Source organism: Equus caballus, chromosome 17 (genome assembly GCF_041296265.1).
Source record: "Equus caballus isolate H_3958 breed thoroughbred chromosome 17, TB-T2T, whole genome shotgun sequence".
NCBI lineage: Eukaryota > Metazoa > Chordata > Mammalia > Perissodactyla > Equidae > Equus > Equus caballus.
The window spans coordinates 17,758,640-17,777,511 of NC_091700.1; the positions used below are offsets into that span (position 1 = coordinate 17,758,640).

Below are 18,872 nucleotides of genomic sequence, written 5' to 3' on the forward strand. Positions count from 1 at the left end.
TCCCCCTCCCCGTTCTACTTTGTCTCTATGAATTTGACTATTGTAGGTATCTCATACAAGTATTTGTCTTTTTGTAACTGGCTTATTTCACTTAGCATAATGTCCTCAAGGTTCATCCAAGTTATAGCAGATGTCAGAATTTCTTCCTTTTTTAAGGCTAAATAATATTCCATTGTATTTATATACATTTTATTTAACCATTCATCCATTGACGGATACTTGGGTTGATTCCACCTTTTGGCTAATGTGAATAATGCTGCTATGAACATGGGTGTACAAGTATTTCAAGACCCTGCTTTCAGTTATTTTGGGTATATATATATATACTCAGAAGTCAAATTGCTGGATCATATGCTCATTCTACTAGATTGTTTTCCATGGCAGCTGTACCATTTTACATTTCCCATTTTACCCACCAAGTGTCCAAGGGTTCTAGTTTTTCTCTATATCTTCTCTAACGCTTGTTACTTTCTGGAGTCTTTTTGATAGTAGCCATCCTAATAGGTGTGTGGTGTATCTCACTGTGGCTTTGATTTGCATTTCCCTAATGATTAGTGATGTTGAGCATCTTTTCATGTGCTTATTATCCATTTATGTTTCTTCTTTGGAGAAATGTCTATTTTTTAATGTATATTGTCTCTTATTCTGTAGGTTGCCTTTTCGCTCTGTGGTGTCCTTTGCACAACTTTTAATTTCGATGTAGTCCAGTTTATTTTCCTTTTGTTGCCTGTGCTTTTGGTGTCATGTCCAAGAAATCACTGCCAAATCCAATGTCATAAACATTTCCTCTATGTTTTATAGTTTTAGCTAAGAATTTTGTGACATTCTAGACAGTTTAATTTAAATTAATTTTGATTTTGTGACAGATTGCGTCAAATTCCTCTTCACCTTATGCAGTATCCAGCCCGAGCCATAAAAGTTCTCTTGGCAGGGTTTAAACCTCCCTTGAGAGAGTCAGGAAAGACAAGAATACCATATTGTCCCAAATGGAGCATGGAAGCACTGTGGGCTATGATAGACTGTCTTCAAGGAAAACAACTTTATGCTTCTTCTATGGTAAATATCCATCTTAATTAGCCAAAATCCTTTTAAAGCTATTTCTAGGGTCCCTATTAACTTTCTAAAATGTTTTCTATCTATGCAACTCTAAATGCAAAAATGCTTTAACTAAAGCATACAAAGCTGTAAATACTATAGGATTAATTTTAAGATTTGTTAAAGTGATGTCTTAGTTTACATTTAACAAACTTTATTAGCCATACAATGACATAAAACAGCGTTGATGTAATGACTAAGATAAAAATAATCAAGCTGAGTATCCTGTAATCAAAGCACTTGTAAGTCAATGAGGGAAACATATGTAAACCAGTAATAGGAGGTAGCATAAGTACTATACTGGGTAACTTTGGGGGGCATGCAAGAAGCAGGAATAGCTATTTCCATCCAGAGAGATCAGGATATGGTGTTGGAGCACTTTAACAGGCACTCAAGCACTTACTGAATAAGTGAATAAACAGGACAAGGAAGTGACATTTGAATTGTATCCTAAAAGATGAGTAGGAAAGCCCAGAATGGGATTTCTGGTGAAAGTCATAGAAAGGCTTGAATTGTACTAATATCATAATGTACTAATTTTGAATTAATACAGTAGAACCTGTATCAAAGGTTTCAAATAAGAAATTCCAGATCGTGTTTCGTATAAATATGCTTTCTTCAGAGGCTTAGCTTGTCACAAAGGGGTAGCCCACAGACAGAATCTGGCCTGCACCCATGTTTTTTTAGTGCACATTGTTTTAAAATTGGAAAATTTTTACCAAAAAAAAAAATCTGTATTTCTGACTTCTAATGAAGGGTTATAAAATCGAGGAATCCTAGAGCTCCCTTGTGAAGTGACAGTCAGCTGGAGTGGTGTGGCGGTGACTTACTCTTTAATTCACCTCAACTCAGTCCTCACCACTGTTATTTCTGCTTCACATGCCCTGACTGGGCGAACCAGGATTTGGGGATTCATAATGTAGTGGTTGTGACAAGAATGAACTCCTAATGTTACAATGCTGTTACTAGAAAGTGCTTTTTGGAAACCTCTGTACATATCATGCTTCTGTGTGTGCAGAGTGGTGAAAACAGCTTATGCAGGGTATCTCTCAAAAACCACTGAAACACAGACAGGGCCAGTAAGTATTCTTATAGATACGTATTTATTCACCTCTCTGAGCAACATTCAAACTTTGGTCAGTTTATGCATAAAGGTATAAGCTTTGTGTGCAGAATGTAAATGAATTTTAATAGGGATCGTAGTGTTAAAGCCCATTGGCTCAATCTAGGAAAACTTTGGGGAGGAGTTACATTTTAAATGAAGTAGAAGAATGGAAAGACTGGGATTTAGCAGAAAGCATCACAAACACCTTTTGAAAGGAGACAGTATAAATTATAATAAACTTAGAGAATGGCTTTTCCCTCCTGCCAGATGTCGGAGGTTAAATGCAGCAAAGACATTATTGTGTTTTCTTGACAACTGCTGGCATTCCCCGTGATCTGAAAGTAGAGCGTTCCCATGAAACCTTTCGTAAGCTGAAATGGTTAAAGTGAAGAAGCTATTACCACTCATTTATACGGGAAAATTTTTTGAGCGTTCCCAAAACCAACAAATAACCTACCAGAATAATTGGAGACAAAGCCCAGATGCTCACAGACACTGGCAGCTCGAGGCTGCGATGCCGAGTGTGGCTCCAGGGAAGGCGCCTGGCGGGGCCGCGCTCGCTGCTGGGGTGCGCTGCCCCAGTGACGGCTCGCTGCGGAACACACGCTGAACGCTGTTTTCACTTTTGCCTTTTTTCATAAAAGCAAAAGTCCTCCTTGGATTTCCTTTGGTTAGCGAAAACAGGTACTAATGTAGGTCTTTCATAAAAGTGAAGTGGTGTAAAGCGACCTTTCAGATAGCAGGGGAAACCTGTATGTCTTTTAATTTTAGGCTCAGGTGCCAGAACAAATAGTGACATTATATGAAGATGAACAGTATCCAGTTCATATGTCATTAGTAGAAATGGGGCTCGCAGACCAAGATGAATGATGTAAGTAAGTATCATGACTTGTTTACCCTTGTAATCAGCAGAAGCATGTGACTAACACAGCAGAGATTAACGATAAATTGCCCATAAAAGCACCTTTGGACTTTCCTTGATTTCTCAAAGGGATGACAACAAAGCTCAGCAAGAATCTCTCTTCTAGATTTGTCTTTCATAGGTCCTTCTCACCTACCTATTGAATACCAGTATCAAAACAGGTTCCATATCTGTAAGAATGCTTGGAATGGCTATCATGATTCAGTTCATAGTACCAGACAGTTGTGGGCACTATAAAACATTTAAACACATAACTATGTGGTGTGCATATAGCACCATTGAACAATCAATGTCCTAATAACAAAGTTATGAAAGTACTTGGGTAACCAGCTAACTCTATCCATTCATGTAAATGTAACAAGTGATTCAGTAACTGGACTTGAACGTTAGCATTAAGCAAAAGTTTAAAATAACACTAATTTTGTTCTTCAGGTACCCAGTGCAGAACACCTACAGCAGCCCAGAAGAAAGCTTTCTGTTATATGTAGACCATTTGAGGCTTAGTTTTTTCAACTTGTTCTGCAATAGTGCTAGCCTTTTTTTCCCCTCCCACTTTTGTTACATGTTGAACTGTTAGGAATTGCTTGAAATAACAGTTAATAAATATTTGCTTTCAAATATTTTCTATTTATTATAATTTTGAAAAGAAGTATTTTAGGCATATGATGAAAAAGACCATTTTAGTTCATTTTATAACTAATGTATATTCAGCCCAAGAAATATGACATTGTCAGTACGTTTGTAGGCCCTTGTAATACCCTTCCCCAATCATTCTCTTCCCTCTAGAAGTGAACGCTATTGTGAATTTGGTGTTTATCATTCTTCTATAAGTCTTTATAATTTTACTGTATTTGAATCCATCCATAAACAACATATTGCTCTGTATATTTTTAAAGGTGTGCAGTATCACACAATTACCTTTTTTTCTATTTCCACTGTTTATCCATATTGGTATACATAGGTCTATTTTATTCACTTTGACTGTTATAGCCATCTGTGCATATAATTTATTCTGTTGCTAGATACGTAGATTGTTACCAGTTTTTCCTCCATTACAGATACTCTTCTGAGGACCCCTTGTGTACATGTGAGGGGTGTACATATACTTAGTGGTGGAATTTACTAGGTCATGGGGTAATTGCTTTCCAGAAAGTGATTTTATCAATTTACTTCACCATCAGTAGTCTGAGTTCCTTGCCAACACATGGCGTGGCCAGACCATTATTTGCTGGTATAGGATGCTAGTATCGAAAGGTATCTCATACCTTAAAATGCATTCACTGGTTTAGTGGTTAGTCACTTGTTTATGGCTTTTTCATATCCTTTGTCCATTTTTCTATTGAGTTGTTTGTAATTATCTTATTGATTTGTAGGAAGTCCTTATATATTCTGGATATTAATCCTTTGTGAGGTATATGTATCTTTTCCTAGTCTATGGCTTAGCTTTTCTCATTTTTGTGGTATCTTGAGGCAAACAAACTTCACTCATTTATTAACCTTTTAATTAAGGTTTCTGTCTTTTGTCTCATTTAAAAGTCCTTCTCTATCCTGAGGTAATATGTATAACTCATTTTCTTTGAAAAGTTTTAAACTTTCACATTCAGTTCTTAAAACACCAAGAATTTTTTTTTAACCTGAGTCAGTGGCAACACCCTTGTCATACTGCACTGAGTGCCTGGACCATCCTGTAATTACTGTCTTTTCATGTAGGTGACCTGCTCTTCCTTCAGGGACATCTCGCTTCTGTCAGCCTGTAGTCTTACAGGCAGGCTGTAGCGTCAAGGTGCGTGTGGTCAGTCAGTAAACACTGGCTAGTCATCTTCCACACCCTCTCCATTCTTACGTGTCCCATTTTGACCGGTTTTGTTCTCACAGAATGAACTTTTCTACCTGTTTTACTGTTTGACACATTTGTATTCATTTGTTGTTTTAACTTCCCAGTCTATTACAATTAAAAGCACCTCTGTAGTAGTTAAAATGCTTTAATTTGAGTACTAACTGAACACAGTGATGTCTTGAGTGGAGAAATTCTCTCACTCCTTGAGTAAACTTTCTGTTAGGTCTTTGTTCTACGGCTGATGTGCCCATGGAAAATCTATGTGATACAGCATTTCTTGTACTTCTTGGTTTTTATAACCATCTCCAACCAATAAAAGCACCCACTTATTTTTAAAGTCTATCCAGTTTATGACAAATAATGCTTTCCTTAGTCATGCGTTTAATAGTAGAAAGACAGGATAGGTGAATTAAAAATGAAAGCTGTCCTGGTGTATTTCAAAGATTATAAAAAGAAGCTATAGAGTTTTATTTTATAATCCAAACATAATCTGTTCCATTTATACATACAGAGAGAGTTTATATAAATTAAACACAGAGCCCACAAGAAATGTACATTTTTTAACAAGAAAATCAAGTTAGTGTTATTTCATGATTAGTCACACACAAGGATCATTACAATTTTGTATCCATTAGAACATTTCCATCCTTGTCTTTAACTCTAATTCGACCAGATGTATATTTTGTTTCTTGATGACCATTTGTATATACAGTTTTAACGGTGCCATCTGGATATTCCCGTCTCTTAAACTGAGCAGTATGTAGTTCTCTTTGGCCATTATTAAACTCGATGATTTTGTTGCCATCTCTGGAAATTTAAAATAGAATTTAATTTCTTTAAAAATATGAAATATACAACAGGAAAATGATTTTAAAAACTGCCAGATTTTTGATTCTGGCAGTTATTTCTTCTAGAACATCCCTTGGTGTTTTTCCCAGCACAAGACCTTCTTTACAAATTCTTTCCACAGTGTTTCTGCTGCAGGCTGAAAGTTCCAGTTATCAGCTTAGCACTTATAAGTGCCCATGAAAAGTTTAATAAATTTGTTTTCACCACAAAATGCGTAGGGTGCTTCTTCCAATTTCATGTGTCTTCTACCTCTAAAAAATTGGGTGTTGTATTAAAATATGGCTTCCGGTTTGGACCCTTATTCTTCTAAGTTAAAAGCCACCTCAGTGCTATGAGTGCCTAGAGAGCTATGTCCCTGGGAAGAGCCATGATCAGATTTCAGTCTTGTTTTGAAGCAATGGAACACAGAAGCAGAATATGGGAAATAGTTAATACCAAGTCAATTGCCTGTGGGACAGTCAAACGAAACCCCTAAACACAGGTATAATGTACCATTAGAAACACAAAGCTAGGGCTAAAGATTGGGAATCACCATTTCTCAGGAGAGTGGTTTTTTCTATTTTGGTTATTTCTCACATTTTTTATGAAGGTAATGGCTTTGTACCACATACAAATGTTGGACTAAAAGCCATCATCAAAGTGCAGCCCCTGGCCGAGGGGTCAGCATCACCTGAGAACGCGTTACAAATGCAAATCATTGGGGTGGGGCCCAGCAATCTGCATGTGAACAATCCTTCCAGGTGATTTTAATGTAAACTAAAGTCTAAGAACCATGGCTGTTAGTGAAAAAAGCCAAAATAATCCTGAATGAATTGCAGATTTAAAAGTTACTAAGAGAGTAAATCTTAAAAGTCCTCATCACAAAAAAAATTTTTTAACTGTGGTGATGGATGTTAACTAGACTTATTGTAGTGATCATTTCGCAGTATATACAAATATCAAATCATTATGTTGTACACCTGAAAGTAATGTCAATTATATGTCAAAAAGATAATAATCGTGAATGAACTAATATATTATCTGGGATTTGCTTGAGTGTGGATGAAAAAAGATTGGCTATGAGTTAATACTTGAAAATGGATAGATGGGTACATGGAGGTTTTCATATTATTTTCTCTACTTTTTATTATAGAAAATTTCAAACAGTTAAAAAGTTTCTGAAATCAAAGTATAGTGTACACAAGATTTTCCTCAAATTTTAGAACGAATTGTTATTTATTTAGTTGAGCACCAGATACTTTCAAGGCTAGGTTAAGGGAAAAACACTGAGGACCATAAGAAGTTCCTACATTATTTGAATTCATGTTCTTACCTTTTTTTTTGGCCAAGTTTATATCATAGAATTCAAGTTAGTTAAATGCACCTATGATGTATTAGTTGTATAGAAGTTAATGGGCACTCAACTGTCATTCTCCAGGAGAGGAGGGTGGAAACTAAAAACGGGACACTGGATTTGACAAACCTTCACCATGCTTTTAATTAAAACGGTGATGATAAGATGCTCTCTGTATTGTGGACTAAAGAAGTCACTTCAAGAAGAAGTCTCTAACTTCAAGAAATCTAACACTTACAAGGATAAACAAAGAGGTTGCTGACTTTAAAGAATTGGGTCCAGGAGGCCGGACAATAAAGTGCTTATCAGGCTGGGACAGGGAGACCCAGAACATCAACTACAGGCAAGAGAAGAGAAGGTCTAATTTAAACGCAGCTGCCAGTGTTGGGTTATTTTAAAAACTGACAGGGAAGCTCTCCTTCCTTGTGTCTCATTCACTGTTTTCAGACTTCAACAAATTATTTCTAAATAAGTACCTGCCCTCCTCCTTTCCTGAGGTGCTGTGCACACTCCCTTTAAGTCTTGAGATCTGTGTGTCCCAAACTAATTGTGAACTCACCTGCTCTTAGCGTCTATCTTTGCCCACTTCTGAACTCACTGAAATTTGATTATGATTATAAAAATTCAATTGGTAATAAAAGTTGAACCACGAAAATGGAGACTCTAGAAACAAATTTGACAGGGATCATACCGTTGGACTCTGACAATTGTGCCATCTGGGAAAACACTTTCTTCTTGTCCATCAGCAAATAAGTTTTTGACAGTCTGGTCAGGAAATGTGATTTCTTTTCTTCCATCTGGAAAATGTTTTTCTGTTTAAAAAAGGTTACTATAAGTATTTCCTTTTTAAAGGAAAGGAAGAATTTAATAAGGAGAAGGCAGAGCAAGTTTTTACCTATCTGTCCACTTGAGAAATGTAAGACTTCCAGTCCTTCGGGATAAGTAGTGTGCGTGGTCTGGGCAGCCGCGTAGTAGTAGATCTGTAAAGACACGAAGTCAGTAGGCCTTTTCTTAGAGAAGTTCAAGCCGTGAAGAAAAACACCCCCATGGAGACCTACCACTCTCTCGTCTGGCATGACCTTCTTCACATCGCCATTAAAGAAAGTGACGGTGACAGTCTTCCCATCTGCACTCACTTCTTTTTGAGTTCCATTTGGAAACAAGAGAACATGGCACCCATTCTTATAAACCTTTTCTATCTACAAAACAAACAAGATTATCAATATATGTAAGATTTCCTCCTGAGACCATGTGACAAAAATATCCCTAATTCTCTTCCTAATTGCCTACTTTGAAATTTTTCATAATAAACCGTAAAAAATTGGGCCAGCCTGGTGGCGCAGCAGTTAAGTTCTCATGTTCCACTTCGGCAGCCTGGGGTTCACCAGTTCGGATCCCGGGTGCAGACATGGCACTGCTTGGCAAGCCATGCTGTGGTAGGCGTCCCACATATGAAGTAGAGGAAGATGGGCAGGGATGTTACATCAGGGCCAGTCTTCCTCAGCAAAAAAAGAGGAGGATTGGCAGATGTTAGCTCAGGGCTAATCTTCCTCAAAAAAAAAAAAAACATTCTCCCAAAAGGAGAGCAAGTTAATAAACTCACAACAATCAATTTTAAGTATCACCACATCACCATTCTTATGTCACCTGTTCCCCCTAAACTCCTTCTTTGGTGGAGGTTTTTTTAAAACAAACGGCAGACACCTGTAAACACTGCAGTAGATATCTCTAATGGAAGGATTTTTAATGTAACCAAATCAGGATCAGCCCTAACAAACTATAATTCCTTCATCATATCATAACCATCCGTATTGTTTTCCCTAAATTCACAAAAAAGGCTTTTTACAGTTTATTTCAATCAGGATCAAAACAAGATCCTCACAACACTGGGTTGATGTGTTTCTTAAATCTCAATTTTAACAGTCTCGTCCTTTCCTCCTCTTCAATGCCAATTACTTGTTGAAGGAACTGGGTCCCTGAACATTGCTCACATTCTGGATTTGACTGCTTTCCCATTATGATGTCATTTAACATGTTCTTACATCCCCTGTACCTCCTTGAAAAAGCTAGTAGTTAGACCTAGAGGCTTGATTAACCTCCAGTGGAATTATTCTGATAAGAATACTTTCTAGGTGCTGCTGTGAGCTGCTGTGGCAACAGGTTCAGAAGCACGGTATGCAGTTGTCTCCCCGACCCCAGGCCTGATGGGTCACAGACCTGCCTTGAGACCCCATCCACCTTTCATCTGCGGTGTCAGGAGTCAGTGGTGACTGCTGCCTAGATCCTTTACCTCATTAGAGGTTGCAAACTGATGGGTCTCCTTCTCATTCCTTTTCCATTTATTAGCTGGAATTCTCCTATCACAGGAAACCCTGCCACATCGACAATTTGTTACCCTAGAGTAGAGTTCGTACAGGAAGTCGAACTACTTCCTCTCACTTGTTCTTTGTCCTTCCCTCATTCCTCAAGACTAGCAGTAAACTCCGGCCTTAAAATTTCAATTAAAATGGATCCGATGAGGGTATTTGGAAAAGTAAATGTTTTATAAACCTGAGAAAACATTCCCTCATCACCTCCCCAGTAACAAACCCTGTTTATGTCCCTTCCTTTTTCATTCCTCCTCGGAGCTGGAATACCCAGCCAGGCAGTCTTCCCACTCCAAACCTTGCTGATGCCCAAGAATAAACTTGTGCAGGCTAGAGATGGAGAGAGAGACACGTGACCCAGGCTCTATTTAAGAAAGGCCGCAGGAAACAGCAGGCCTAGAACTGAGGCTTTTAAAAAGTATTTTGAAAGTATTTTTAAAAGTAAAGGATTACAAAGGCTTTTTAGCTTTGTCTGGAAGAAGAACAAAGAGTTTAAACAAAGGGACTGTATCCCTTCTCCAGCTGCATCTCTGAAGTAGAAATGGCAACTAAATGCACACTGTCTTTTCAGAGGAATCCGAAGGTTTAAGCCGAGGTCACGCCCAAAGTACCGCAGGTCTTCAAGCCCCATCAACAGTCTGAAAGATCAATTATTTTAGAATCTAAGTGTTTCAACTCTATTTTAACCCTGTTTATTTTTTATAGTATTTACCATTTTTAAAAAAATTTCTAACCTTTCCATCAGGATGACTGATTTCTCCCTGAATTTCCTCTTTCTCCTCTTTTTCATCCTCCTCTTTATAGTCGGGATCTGGGAAGTCCGCTGGTTCAGGGAGCTCCCTGGGTGAGGCAGTCTGTAAGGACAAGAGGCACTCATCTGTCCCAAAGGACATGTGATGACAGTTCAAGCAGCTAAAACTTACACTTACTTCCAAAAGCCAGATTCTACTAATTAGAGGATTCTATGACTAGTTTTCTACAGAAAACATTCACAATGTTAAGTAAAAGCCTCCTTTGTAAATGGCTTAGAAACTTAAGTCAGTTAACTAATCAATTTCAATCCTGAGTAATCTATGTTTGAATATATAAAAATATAAAGAGATTTACCTGTCCCTTATCCGAACTGCCTAAATCACAAGGAGGCACGGACTTGGATCTTCGAGATGGATTGCCTGTTAGAATATAATTGTCAGAGTTAGTTTTAATATTTAATTCCAAGTTTTAAATTTACTTAATATTATGGTCAAACGTTTTCTTATTTTATGACCTTTTGTGAATTGCTGTCCTTTACCCATTAAATTAAGGAAGTCTTAATATTTTTCTTTGTTAATTTGTAGGAGTTCTTCATTATATAAGTTCAAATATTTATTCAGGTTACTTAAGTCCTGGGTGACCAAGAAAGGCAAAGACAACACCTGTTCTCTGATAGTTTACAATCTGGAGTACAAGACAGGTGCTCCACTAACCTAACAGATGGGCCCAAAGGCATCTGGGAGACAATCACAAGAAGTTTAGAGGCTACATGTGGGGTAGAGATGACAGAAGCATCCAAGAATACACAGAGAATTTGGCTTGAAAAATAACAGGATTTAATGACAATCTAGACCTAATGGCTAGGTCTAAACTTTACAGATCATGACCAACACCCCAATGCTATGCTGCATTACTAACACATACATTATAAATAAGCATACACCCCCTACTACCACCACCACCAACAACAACAAACGGAGGTGAATTTTTAAAAGTATATTGAAGTTCTAATATTTTCTTCCTATATGCCAGTGGCTCATAAACACTCTCAAATCTGAAAGGTTTCAAGCAAGTGCCAGGATCTGCCTCATATTAAAAACTAGAATGGATGCTGGACACCACAGGGAGAACAGACTAGAGACAAAGCAAGGTGGACTGCAGTCACGAGGCCGCAGCACAAGGGAAGGCTTGTGTGGCATCCACAGAGACAGAAGTTTTGGCCTGAGCAAACAGGCGGTGGTGGACCGGGTTCCGGCAATAAAAGGAGCACTGAGTTTTGGACATGGCAAATGCACAACACCTTCCTCCACCTCACAAGTGCAAAGCAACCCATGCACTACCCTTTGAGCTCTGTGTTACATCATTTCTAACTCTCATAACCACCATCCCCACAGAAGACCAACACTCCATTTTATAGGTCAGGAAATCAGGGCTGGGAGGTTAAATAACTTGCCATGGCTGTCAGCTAATAAAAGGCAGAGCCAGGATTCCAAGCTTAACTCTCTCAAGGTGTTCACAAACATTACCCTGAAGCCCCTGAGCATATTCTCACTGGGAGGAGCAAGGAGAGGTGAGCAGGAGCAGAGGGCTCGGACTCCTAGGGTGTGTGCATCATTGTGAGCACTGGATATACATACCTTATAAAATTACATATAACATGAAAGTTGGGAAAGAGCAAACTATTTCATCAACAGAGCTGGAATGGTTAGGTATCGATAATATAGGAGGACAATGTTTATGAACTCAAGATAGGGAAAGACTTAAGAGGCACTACCCATGAAGGAAAAAACCTGAAATTCAACCACTTTAAAATAGGAATTTGGGGAATTTTTAAGGTGACGTCGGCATCACGGTGGTGTAAGTCATTCCTCTTTTCTCTCATCTTTTTTAACAACTAATTAGACGTCCATAACCAAACAAAAGTGCCTAAGCACCTTAACCAAGGGATCTGGGAGGATTCTTGCCCACCCGTCCATCTAAAAACAAACAAGGCCTCAGTAAGGGCTGTGGATCCAAGGGAGTTGCTGAACCCACCACCCTACCCCCACTCACTGCGACTGGAGAAAAACCCGAAGAGCAAAGCTGCGCAGACACCCACAGGCAGGAGAGCATTTGTAGAAGCCCATCCTGCCTCAGGGAGATGCCAGCACTGCCTCCAACCTAAGGCAACGCTGCACATTAAGCTGTTTGGCAGTGGCAGCGATGACCTCTCCCAAGGAAGAGGTGGAAAGCAAAAGCAGTTGTGGCTGGAGAAACCTCTTTCCCTCCAAGAGCACCCAGATCTGTGAGGAGGGACCTCCATGACTAGGAGGAGGGAGGAGAAAGGGAAGGAACAGATAATGTCACAGGGTCTTGAAGGAATGTGGTTCCTGCTGTCTGCTTCAGGACAGCAGCAGGAAGTCCACCCAAAAGCCATTTGGAGTCCCTGACTTGAGGATCTCCCCACCAGGCCCACAGGGACCTGCAAAGCCCCAAGTGCTTTGCCCCACAGCACCCCAACTCTGCTGCTGGCTCCTTGTGCACACTCAGGAGTGCACCCACAAGAACAAGCTCCAAGACACAGGGAGAGTGTTCAGAAAATAGGCCACATTTGGTGGGCAAGGGAGAAACCACAAACTTGAGCTTTAGCACAACCTTCTGGAATACAAAAGAAAGGTTTCTAAACGCCATCCTGGTGAATTGTACGAACCAAAGAAGTCATAAAAGCTTAGTTAAGGGGGTATCTGCTACTTCAAATGTGAAAACAGAAGCACTTTGCAACAAACAGTATGAAAAACATCAAAGAAATACAATATCATGAAAAGAAAATGCTGATTTTCCAAACAACTGAACTCAAAGGCATGAAATATGTGATCTATTGAATAAAGAATTCAAAATTGCCATTAGGAAGAAATTCAACAAGCTATAAGAGAACTCAAGACAATTCCATGAAATCAGGAATAAAATTAATGAACAGAGTTCTTTACTGAAGAGACTGAAATTATAAAAAAAGAACCAAACAGAAATTCTGGAGCAGAAGAATTCAATGAATGAGATGAAGATTGCAATAGAAAGCATCTACAGCAGGGCAGACCAGATAGAAGAAAGAATAAGTGACTTAGAGGATAGGAATATAGAAACACACTACAGTTAGAAGAGTTCTAAGATTTAAAAGCCATAAGAGCTACTGGATTCCGCTGGAAAGGCAAATATTCGAATTATTAGTGTCCCAAAGAAGAGAAGAGAGAAAAGGGGGCAGAGAGTTTATTTAAAGAAATAATAGTTAAGAACTTCACAAAGCTGGGGTAGGACCTGGCCATCCAAGTCTACAAAGCTAATAGAATACCCTATTACCTCAATGCAAAAAGACCCTCTCCAAGATACACTGTAATGAAACTGTCAAAAATCAATGATATAGAAAAAATCTTAAAGGCACCAGGGAAAAAATGAAGTAATCAACAAAGGAACCCCTTTAGGCTATCATCGGATATCTCAGCAGAAACCCTCTAGGCCAAGAGAGAGTGGAATGATATATTCAAAATGCTGAAAGATAAAAATTGCCAACCAAGAATACTTTATCTGGCAAAGTTATCCTTCAGATGTGAAGGAGAGAGAAATAAAGGCTTTCCCAGACAAACAAAAGCTGAGGGATTTCATTACCACTAGACTTCCCTTGCAAAAAATGCTGAAATGAGTTCTTCAAGCTGAAACAAAGACACTAATTAGCAACATGACAACATACAGAAGTGTACAACACACTGGTAAAAGTGGAAATTTATAATGAGAAATAGAAAACTCCAGGCTGGTATATTAACAACTTAATTACAGTATAAAAGTTAAAGGGGGGCTGGCCCCGTGGCCGAGTGGTTAAGTTCATGCGCTCCACTGCAGGTGGCCCAGTGTTTCATTGGTTTGAATCCTGGGCGTGGACATGGCACTGCTCATCAAACCACGCTGAGGCAGCGTCCCACATGCCACAACTAGAAGGACCCACAACAAAGAATATACAACTATGTACCGGGGGGCTTTGGGGAGAAAAAGGAAAAAAATAAAATCTTTAAAAAAAAAAAACCAATTTAAAAAGTTAAAGGAAAAGAGGATGAAAAATAACTAAGGCTACTATAATTTGTTAACAAATACACAGCATAAAAGAGGTAAATTGTGATATCAAAAACATAAAGGCGGGGCCAGCCTGCTGGTATAGTGGTTAAGTTTGCAGGTTCTGCTTCAGCAGCCCAGAATTCACCAGTTCGGATGCCAGGCACGGACCTAGGCACTGCTGCTTATCAAGCCCTGCTGTGGCAGGATCCCACATATAAAGTCGAGGAAGATAGGCACGGATGTTAGCTCAGGGCCACTCTTCCTCAGCAAAATGAGGAGGATTGGCAGTGGATGTTAGCTCAGGGCTAATCTTGCTCAAAAAAAAAAAAAAAAAACATAAAAGGAGAGGAGTAAAAGGGGGGAGCCTTTATAGGGGAATGAAGATAAGTTGTTATCAGCATAAAACAGACTATTTTATCTATGAGATGTATTATTTAAACATCACGGTAACCATAAGCAAAAATCTAGAGTAGACCCACAAAACATAACAAATGGGGAAGCAGAGCATATCACCATGGAAAACCACCAACTTACAAAAATAGGCAGAAACAGAGGGAAAAAGAAACAAGGAAAATACCAAACAACCAGAAAGCAATCAATAAGATGGCAGTAGTAAGCCCTCATATATCGATTATCAACTAATGTAAATGGATTGAATTCACCATTCAAAAAGCACAGAGTGGCTAGATGGATAAAAAAACAGGATCCAACTACATGCTGCCTTAGAGACTCATTTCAGCCCTAAAGACACACATAGGCTCAAAGTGAAGGGATGGAAGAAGATATTCCACGTAAGTAGAAGCCAAAAGAAAGCAGGGGTAGTCACACTTACATCAGATAAAATAGACGTTAAGCCAAAAACAGTAACAAGGGATGAAGAAGGTCACTATATAATGATAAAAGGGATCAATATATTAAGATACAATAATCATAAATATATATGAACCCAAATCAGAGCACCTAAATATATTAAGCAAATAGTAACAGATCTAGAGAGAGAAACAGACCACAATACAGTAATAGTAGGGCACATCAATACCCTACTGTCAGCAATGGATAAATCATCCAGACAGAAAATCAACAAGGAAACACTGGAACTGAACCATGCTTTAGATCAAACGGAATTAGGAGACATTCTATCCAACAGCAGCAGAATACACATTCTTCTCAAGTGCACATGGAACATTCTCCAGGGTGGATCATATGATAGGACACAAAACAAGTCTTAGGAAATTTAAGAAGACTGAAATCATACAACTATCTTTTCTGATCACAATGGTATGAAATTAATAATTAACAACAAGAGAAAAGCTGGAAAACCTATAAATATGTGGAAAGTAAATAATACTGTTCTGAAAACCAATGGGTCAAGGAAGAAATCAAAAGGGGAATAAAAAATATCTTGAAACAGAGGTTGTCCTGGTGCTGTAGTGGTTAAGTCTGGCACGCTCCACTTTGGCGGCCCAGGGTTTGCAGGTTTGGATCCCAGACCTACACACCGCTCATCAAGCCATGCTGTGGTGGCATCCCACATACAAAATAGAAGACTGGCATAGACATTAGCTCAGGACCAATCTTCCTCAAGCAAAAAGAAGACTGGCAACAGATGTTATCTCAGGGTGAATCTTCCTCACCAAAAACAAACAAACAAAAAGAAATCTTGAAACAAATGAAAATGAAAACACAATATACCAAAACCTATGGGATGCTGCAAAAGCAGTTGTGAGAGGAAAGTTTATAATGATAAATGCATATACTAAGAAATTAAAAAGATCTCAAATAACCCAAATTTACTCCTCAAGGAACTACAAATAGAAGAACAAATTAGGGACTGGCCCCATGGCTGAGTGGTTGGGTTCGTGCACTCTGCTTTGGCGGCCTGGGTTCTCACCGATTCAGATCCTGGGCGTGGACATGGCACTGCTCATCAGGCCATGCTGAGGCAGCGTCCCACATGCCACAACTAGAAGGACCCACAACTAAAAATACACAACTGTGTACCAGGGGGCTTTGAGGAGAAAAAAGGAAAAATAAAATCTTTAAAAAAAAAGAACAAATTAAACCCAGGGTTAGTATAAGTAAGGAAATAATAAAGATCAGAGTGGAAATAAATGAAATAGAGACTAGAAAAACAACAGAAAGGATCAATGAAACTAAGAGCTGATTTTTCAAAAATATAAACAAAATTAACAAACCCCTATAGCTAGACTAACTAATAAAAGAAGAGAGAAGACTCAAACGTAGAGTATTAGAATCAAAAGAGGAAACATTACAGATGATGCTACAGAAATACACGGGATCATAAATGACTCTAATAAACAATTATATGCCAACAAATTTGATAACCTATAAGAAATGGATAAACCTGCCAAGACTGAATCAGGAAGAAACAGAAAACCTGAACAGACTAATAACAAGTAAAGAGATTGAACCAGTAATCAAAAACTTCCCGATACAGAACACCCAAAGACCAGCTTTACTGGTGAACTATACCAAATATTTAAAGAAGAATTAATGCCAATCCTTCTCAAACTTTTCTAAAGAATGAAGAGGAGGCAACATTTCCAAAGTCAAGCTATGAAACCAGCATTACCCTCATACCAAAGCCAAATAAGAACACTACAAGAAAAGAAAACTATAGACCAATATCCCTGATAAATATAGACGTAAAACTTCCCACCAAAATATTAGCATACCAAATTCAAGAACACATTAAAAGGGTTATACACCATGACCAATTCAGATTTATCCCTGGGATGCAAGGATGGTTCAACATACACCAATCAATAAATGTAATAATTCACATCAATAGAATGAAAAATAAAAATCACATGATCATCTCAATAGATTCAGAAAAAGCATTTGACAAAATCCAACACCCTTTCATGATAAAAACCCTCAACAGACTGGATATAGAAGGACATAGCTCAACATAACAAAGGCCATAGATGAGAAACACACATCTATCATTATACTCAACAGTGAAAAATTGCGAGCTTTTCCTCTAAGATCAGCAACAAGAAAAGGATGCCAATCTCACCACTTTTATTCAATATAGTACTGGAAATCCTACCTGGAGCAATTAGGCAAGACAAAGATAAAAGGCACCCAAATTGGAAAGGAAGTAAAACTGTCGTTTCTGCCAATGGTACAATTTTATACATAGAAAATCCCAATGACTAACTAAAAAAATTGTTAAAACTAATCAATGAATTCAGTAAAGTTGCAGGATATAAAATCAACAACAAAAATCAGTTGCACTTCTATATTCTAATAATGGAACATCTGAAAAAGAAACAAAGAAAATTATACCATTCACAATAGCATGGAAAACAATAAAATATTTAAAAATAAATTTAAACAAGGAAGTGAAAGATCTGTACAATGAAAACTACAAAACTGTGTTGAAAGAAATCAAAGATACAAACAAACGGAAAGACATCTCAGGTTCATGGATGGGAAAAATTAACATTGTTAAAATGTTCACACTGCCCAAAGCCATCTACAGATTGAACCCAATCCCTACCAAAATCCAATGGAAACAGAAATAGAAAAAATTCCTAAAATTTGTATGCAACCACAATAGACCCCCAAAGAGCCAAAGCAATCCCAAGAAGAAAGAACAAAGCCTGAGACGTCACAATTCCTGACTTACAACTATACTACAAAGCTACAGTAATTAAAACAGTATATGGGGCTGGCCCTGTGGCCGAGTGGTTAAGTTCACGTGTTCTGCTTCAGTGGCCCAGGGTTTTGCTGGTTCGGATCCTGGGTACGGACATGGCACCACTCATCAAGCCATGCTGAGGTGGCATCCCACACAGCACAACCGGAGGGACCTACAACTAGAATATACATAACTGGGGGGCTTTGGGGAGAAGAAGAAGAAGAAGAAAAAAAGATTGGCAATAGATGTTGGCTCAGGTGCAAATCTTTAAAAAAACACAAAAAAACAGTATGGTACTGGCATAAAAACAGACATTCAGACCCATGGAACAGAATAGCCAAGAATTAACCCTCCATATATATGGTCAACTGATATATAGCAAGGGAGCCAAGAATGCCCAATAAGGAAAGGATGGTGTCTTCAACAAACGAAGTTGCAAAAACTGGATAAACACACACACAAAAATGAAATTGGACCCCTATCTTATACCACTCACAAAAATTAACTCGAAAAGGATCAAAGGCTTAAACATAGACCTGACACCATAAAACTTCTAGTAAAAAACATAAGGGAGAACCTACTCAACACTGGTCTTGGCAACAACTTCTTGAATATGACACCAAAAGCACAAGAAACAAAAGCAAAAATCAACAAGTCAAACAGCATCAAACTTAAAAGCTTCTGCATAGCAAAAAAAACTATCAAACAAATGAAAAGGCAACCTAAGAACTGGAGAAAATTTTTGCAAACCATATTATCAGATGAGTTAATATCCAAATTATACAATGAACTCATACAACTCAGTAACGACAACAAAACTCCAATTAAAAAATGGGCAGAGGAACCAAATAGACATTTCCCAAAG

The 18,872-nt window shown here is 38.3% G+C and overlaps 2 protein-coding genes across 9 annotated transcripts in view; one reads left to right on the plus strand and one right to left on the minus strand.

Moving 5' to 3' along the window:
* The window catches only part of RNF17 (ring finger protein 17), a 152,638-nt gene extending 148,898 nt beyond the window's left edge, over positions 1–3,740 (plus strand). For 2 of the 4 annotated variants that reach the window (XM_023621342.2, XM_023621344.2), the window contains exons 35-37: positions 867–1,056; positions 2,972–3,075; positions 3,555–3,740. In XM_023621342.2, the coding sequence (XP_023477110.2) occupies positions 867–1,056; positions 2,972–3,070 (289 nt within the window). In that variant the 3' untranslated portion in view covers positions 3,071–3,075; positions 3,555–3,740. The remainder of the gene's footprint in view (positions 1–866; positions 1,057–2,971; positions 3,076–3,554) is intronic. The other 2 variants (XM_023621343.2, XM_070239391.1) reach the window with 1 other exon arrangement.
* A 1,663-nt stretch (positions 3,741–5,403) lies between these two features.
* CENPJ (centromere protein J) overlaps positions 5,404–18,872 on the minus strand; it is a 55,812-nt gene continuing 42,343 nt past the window's right edge. For 2 of the 5 annotated variants that reach the window (XR_011427455.1, XR_011427454.1), the window contains exons 12-18: positions 10,615–10,679; positions 10,242–10,361; positions 9,961–10,145; positions 8,200–8,340; positions 8,037–8,121; positions 7,833–7,953; positions 5,404–5,766 (exon numbers count right to left, since the gene is read on the minus strand). Coding sequence is in view for 3 of the 5 variants with exons in the window: in XM_005601076.4 (XP_005601133.2) it covers positions 5,574–5,766; positions 7,833–7,953; positions 8,037–8,121; positions 8,200–8,340; positions 10,242–10,361; positions 10,615–10,679 (725 nt within the window). In the remaining 2 variants the exon portion in view is untranslated. 5 annotated transcript variants of the gene reach the window in all.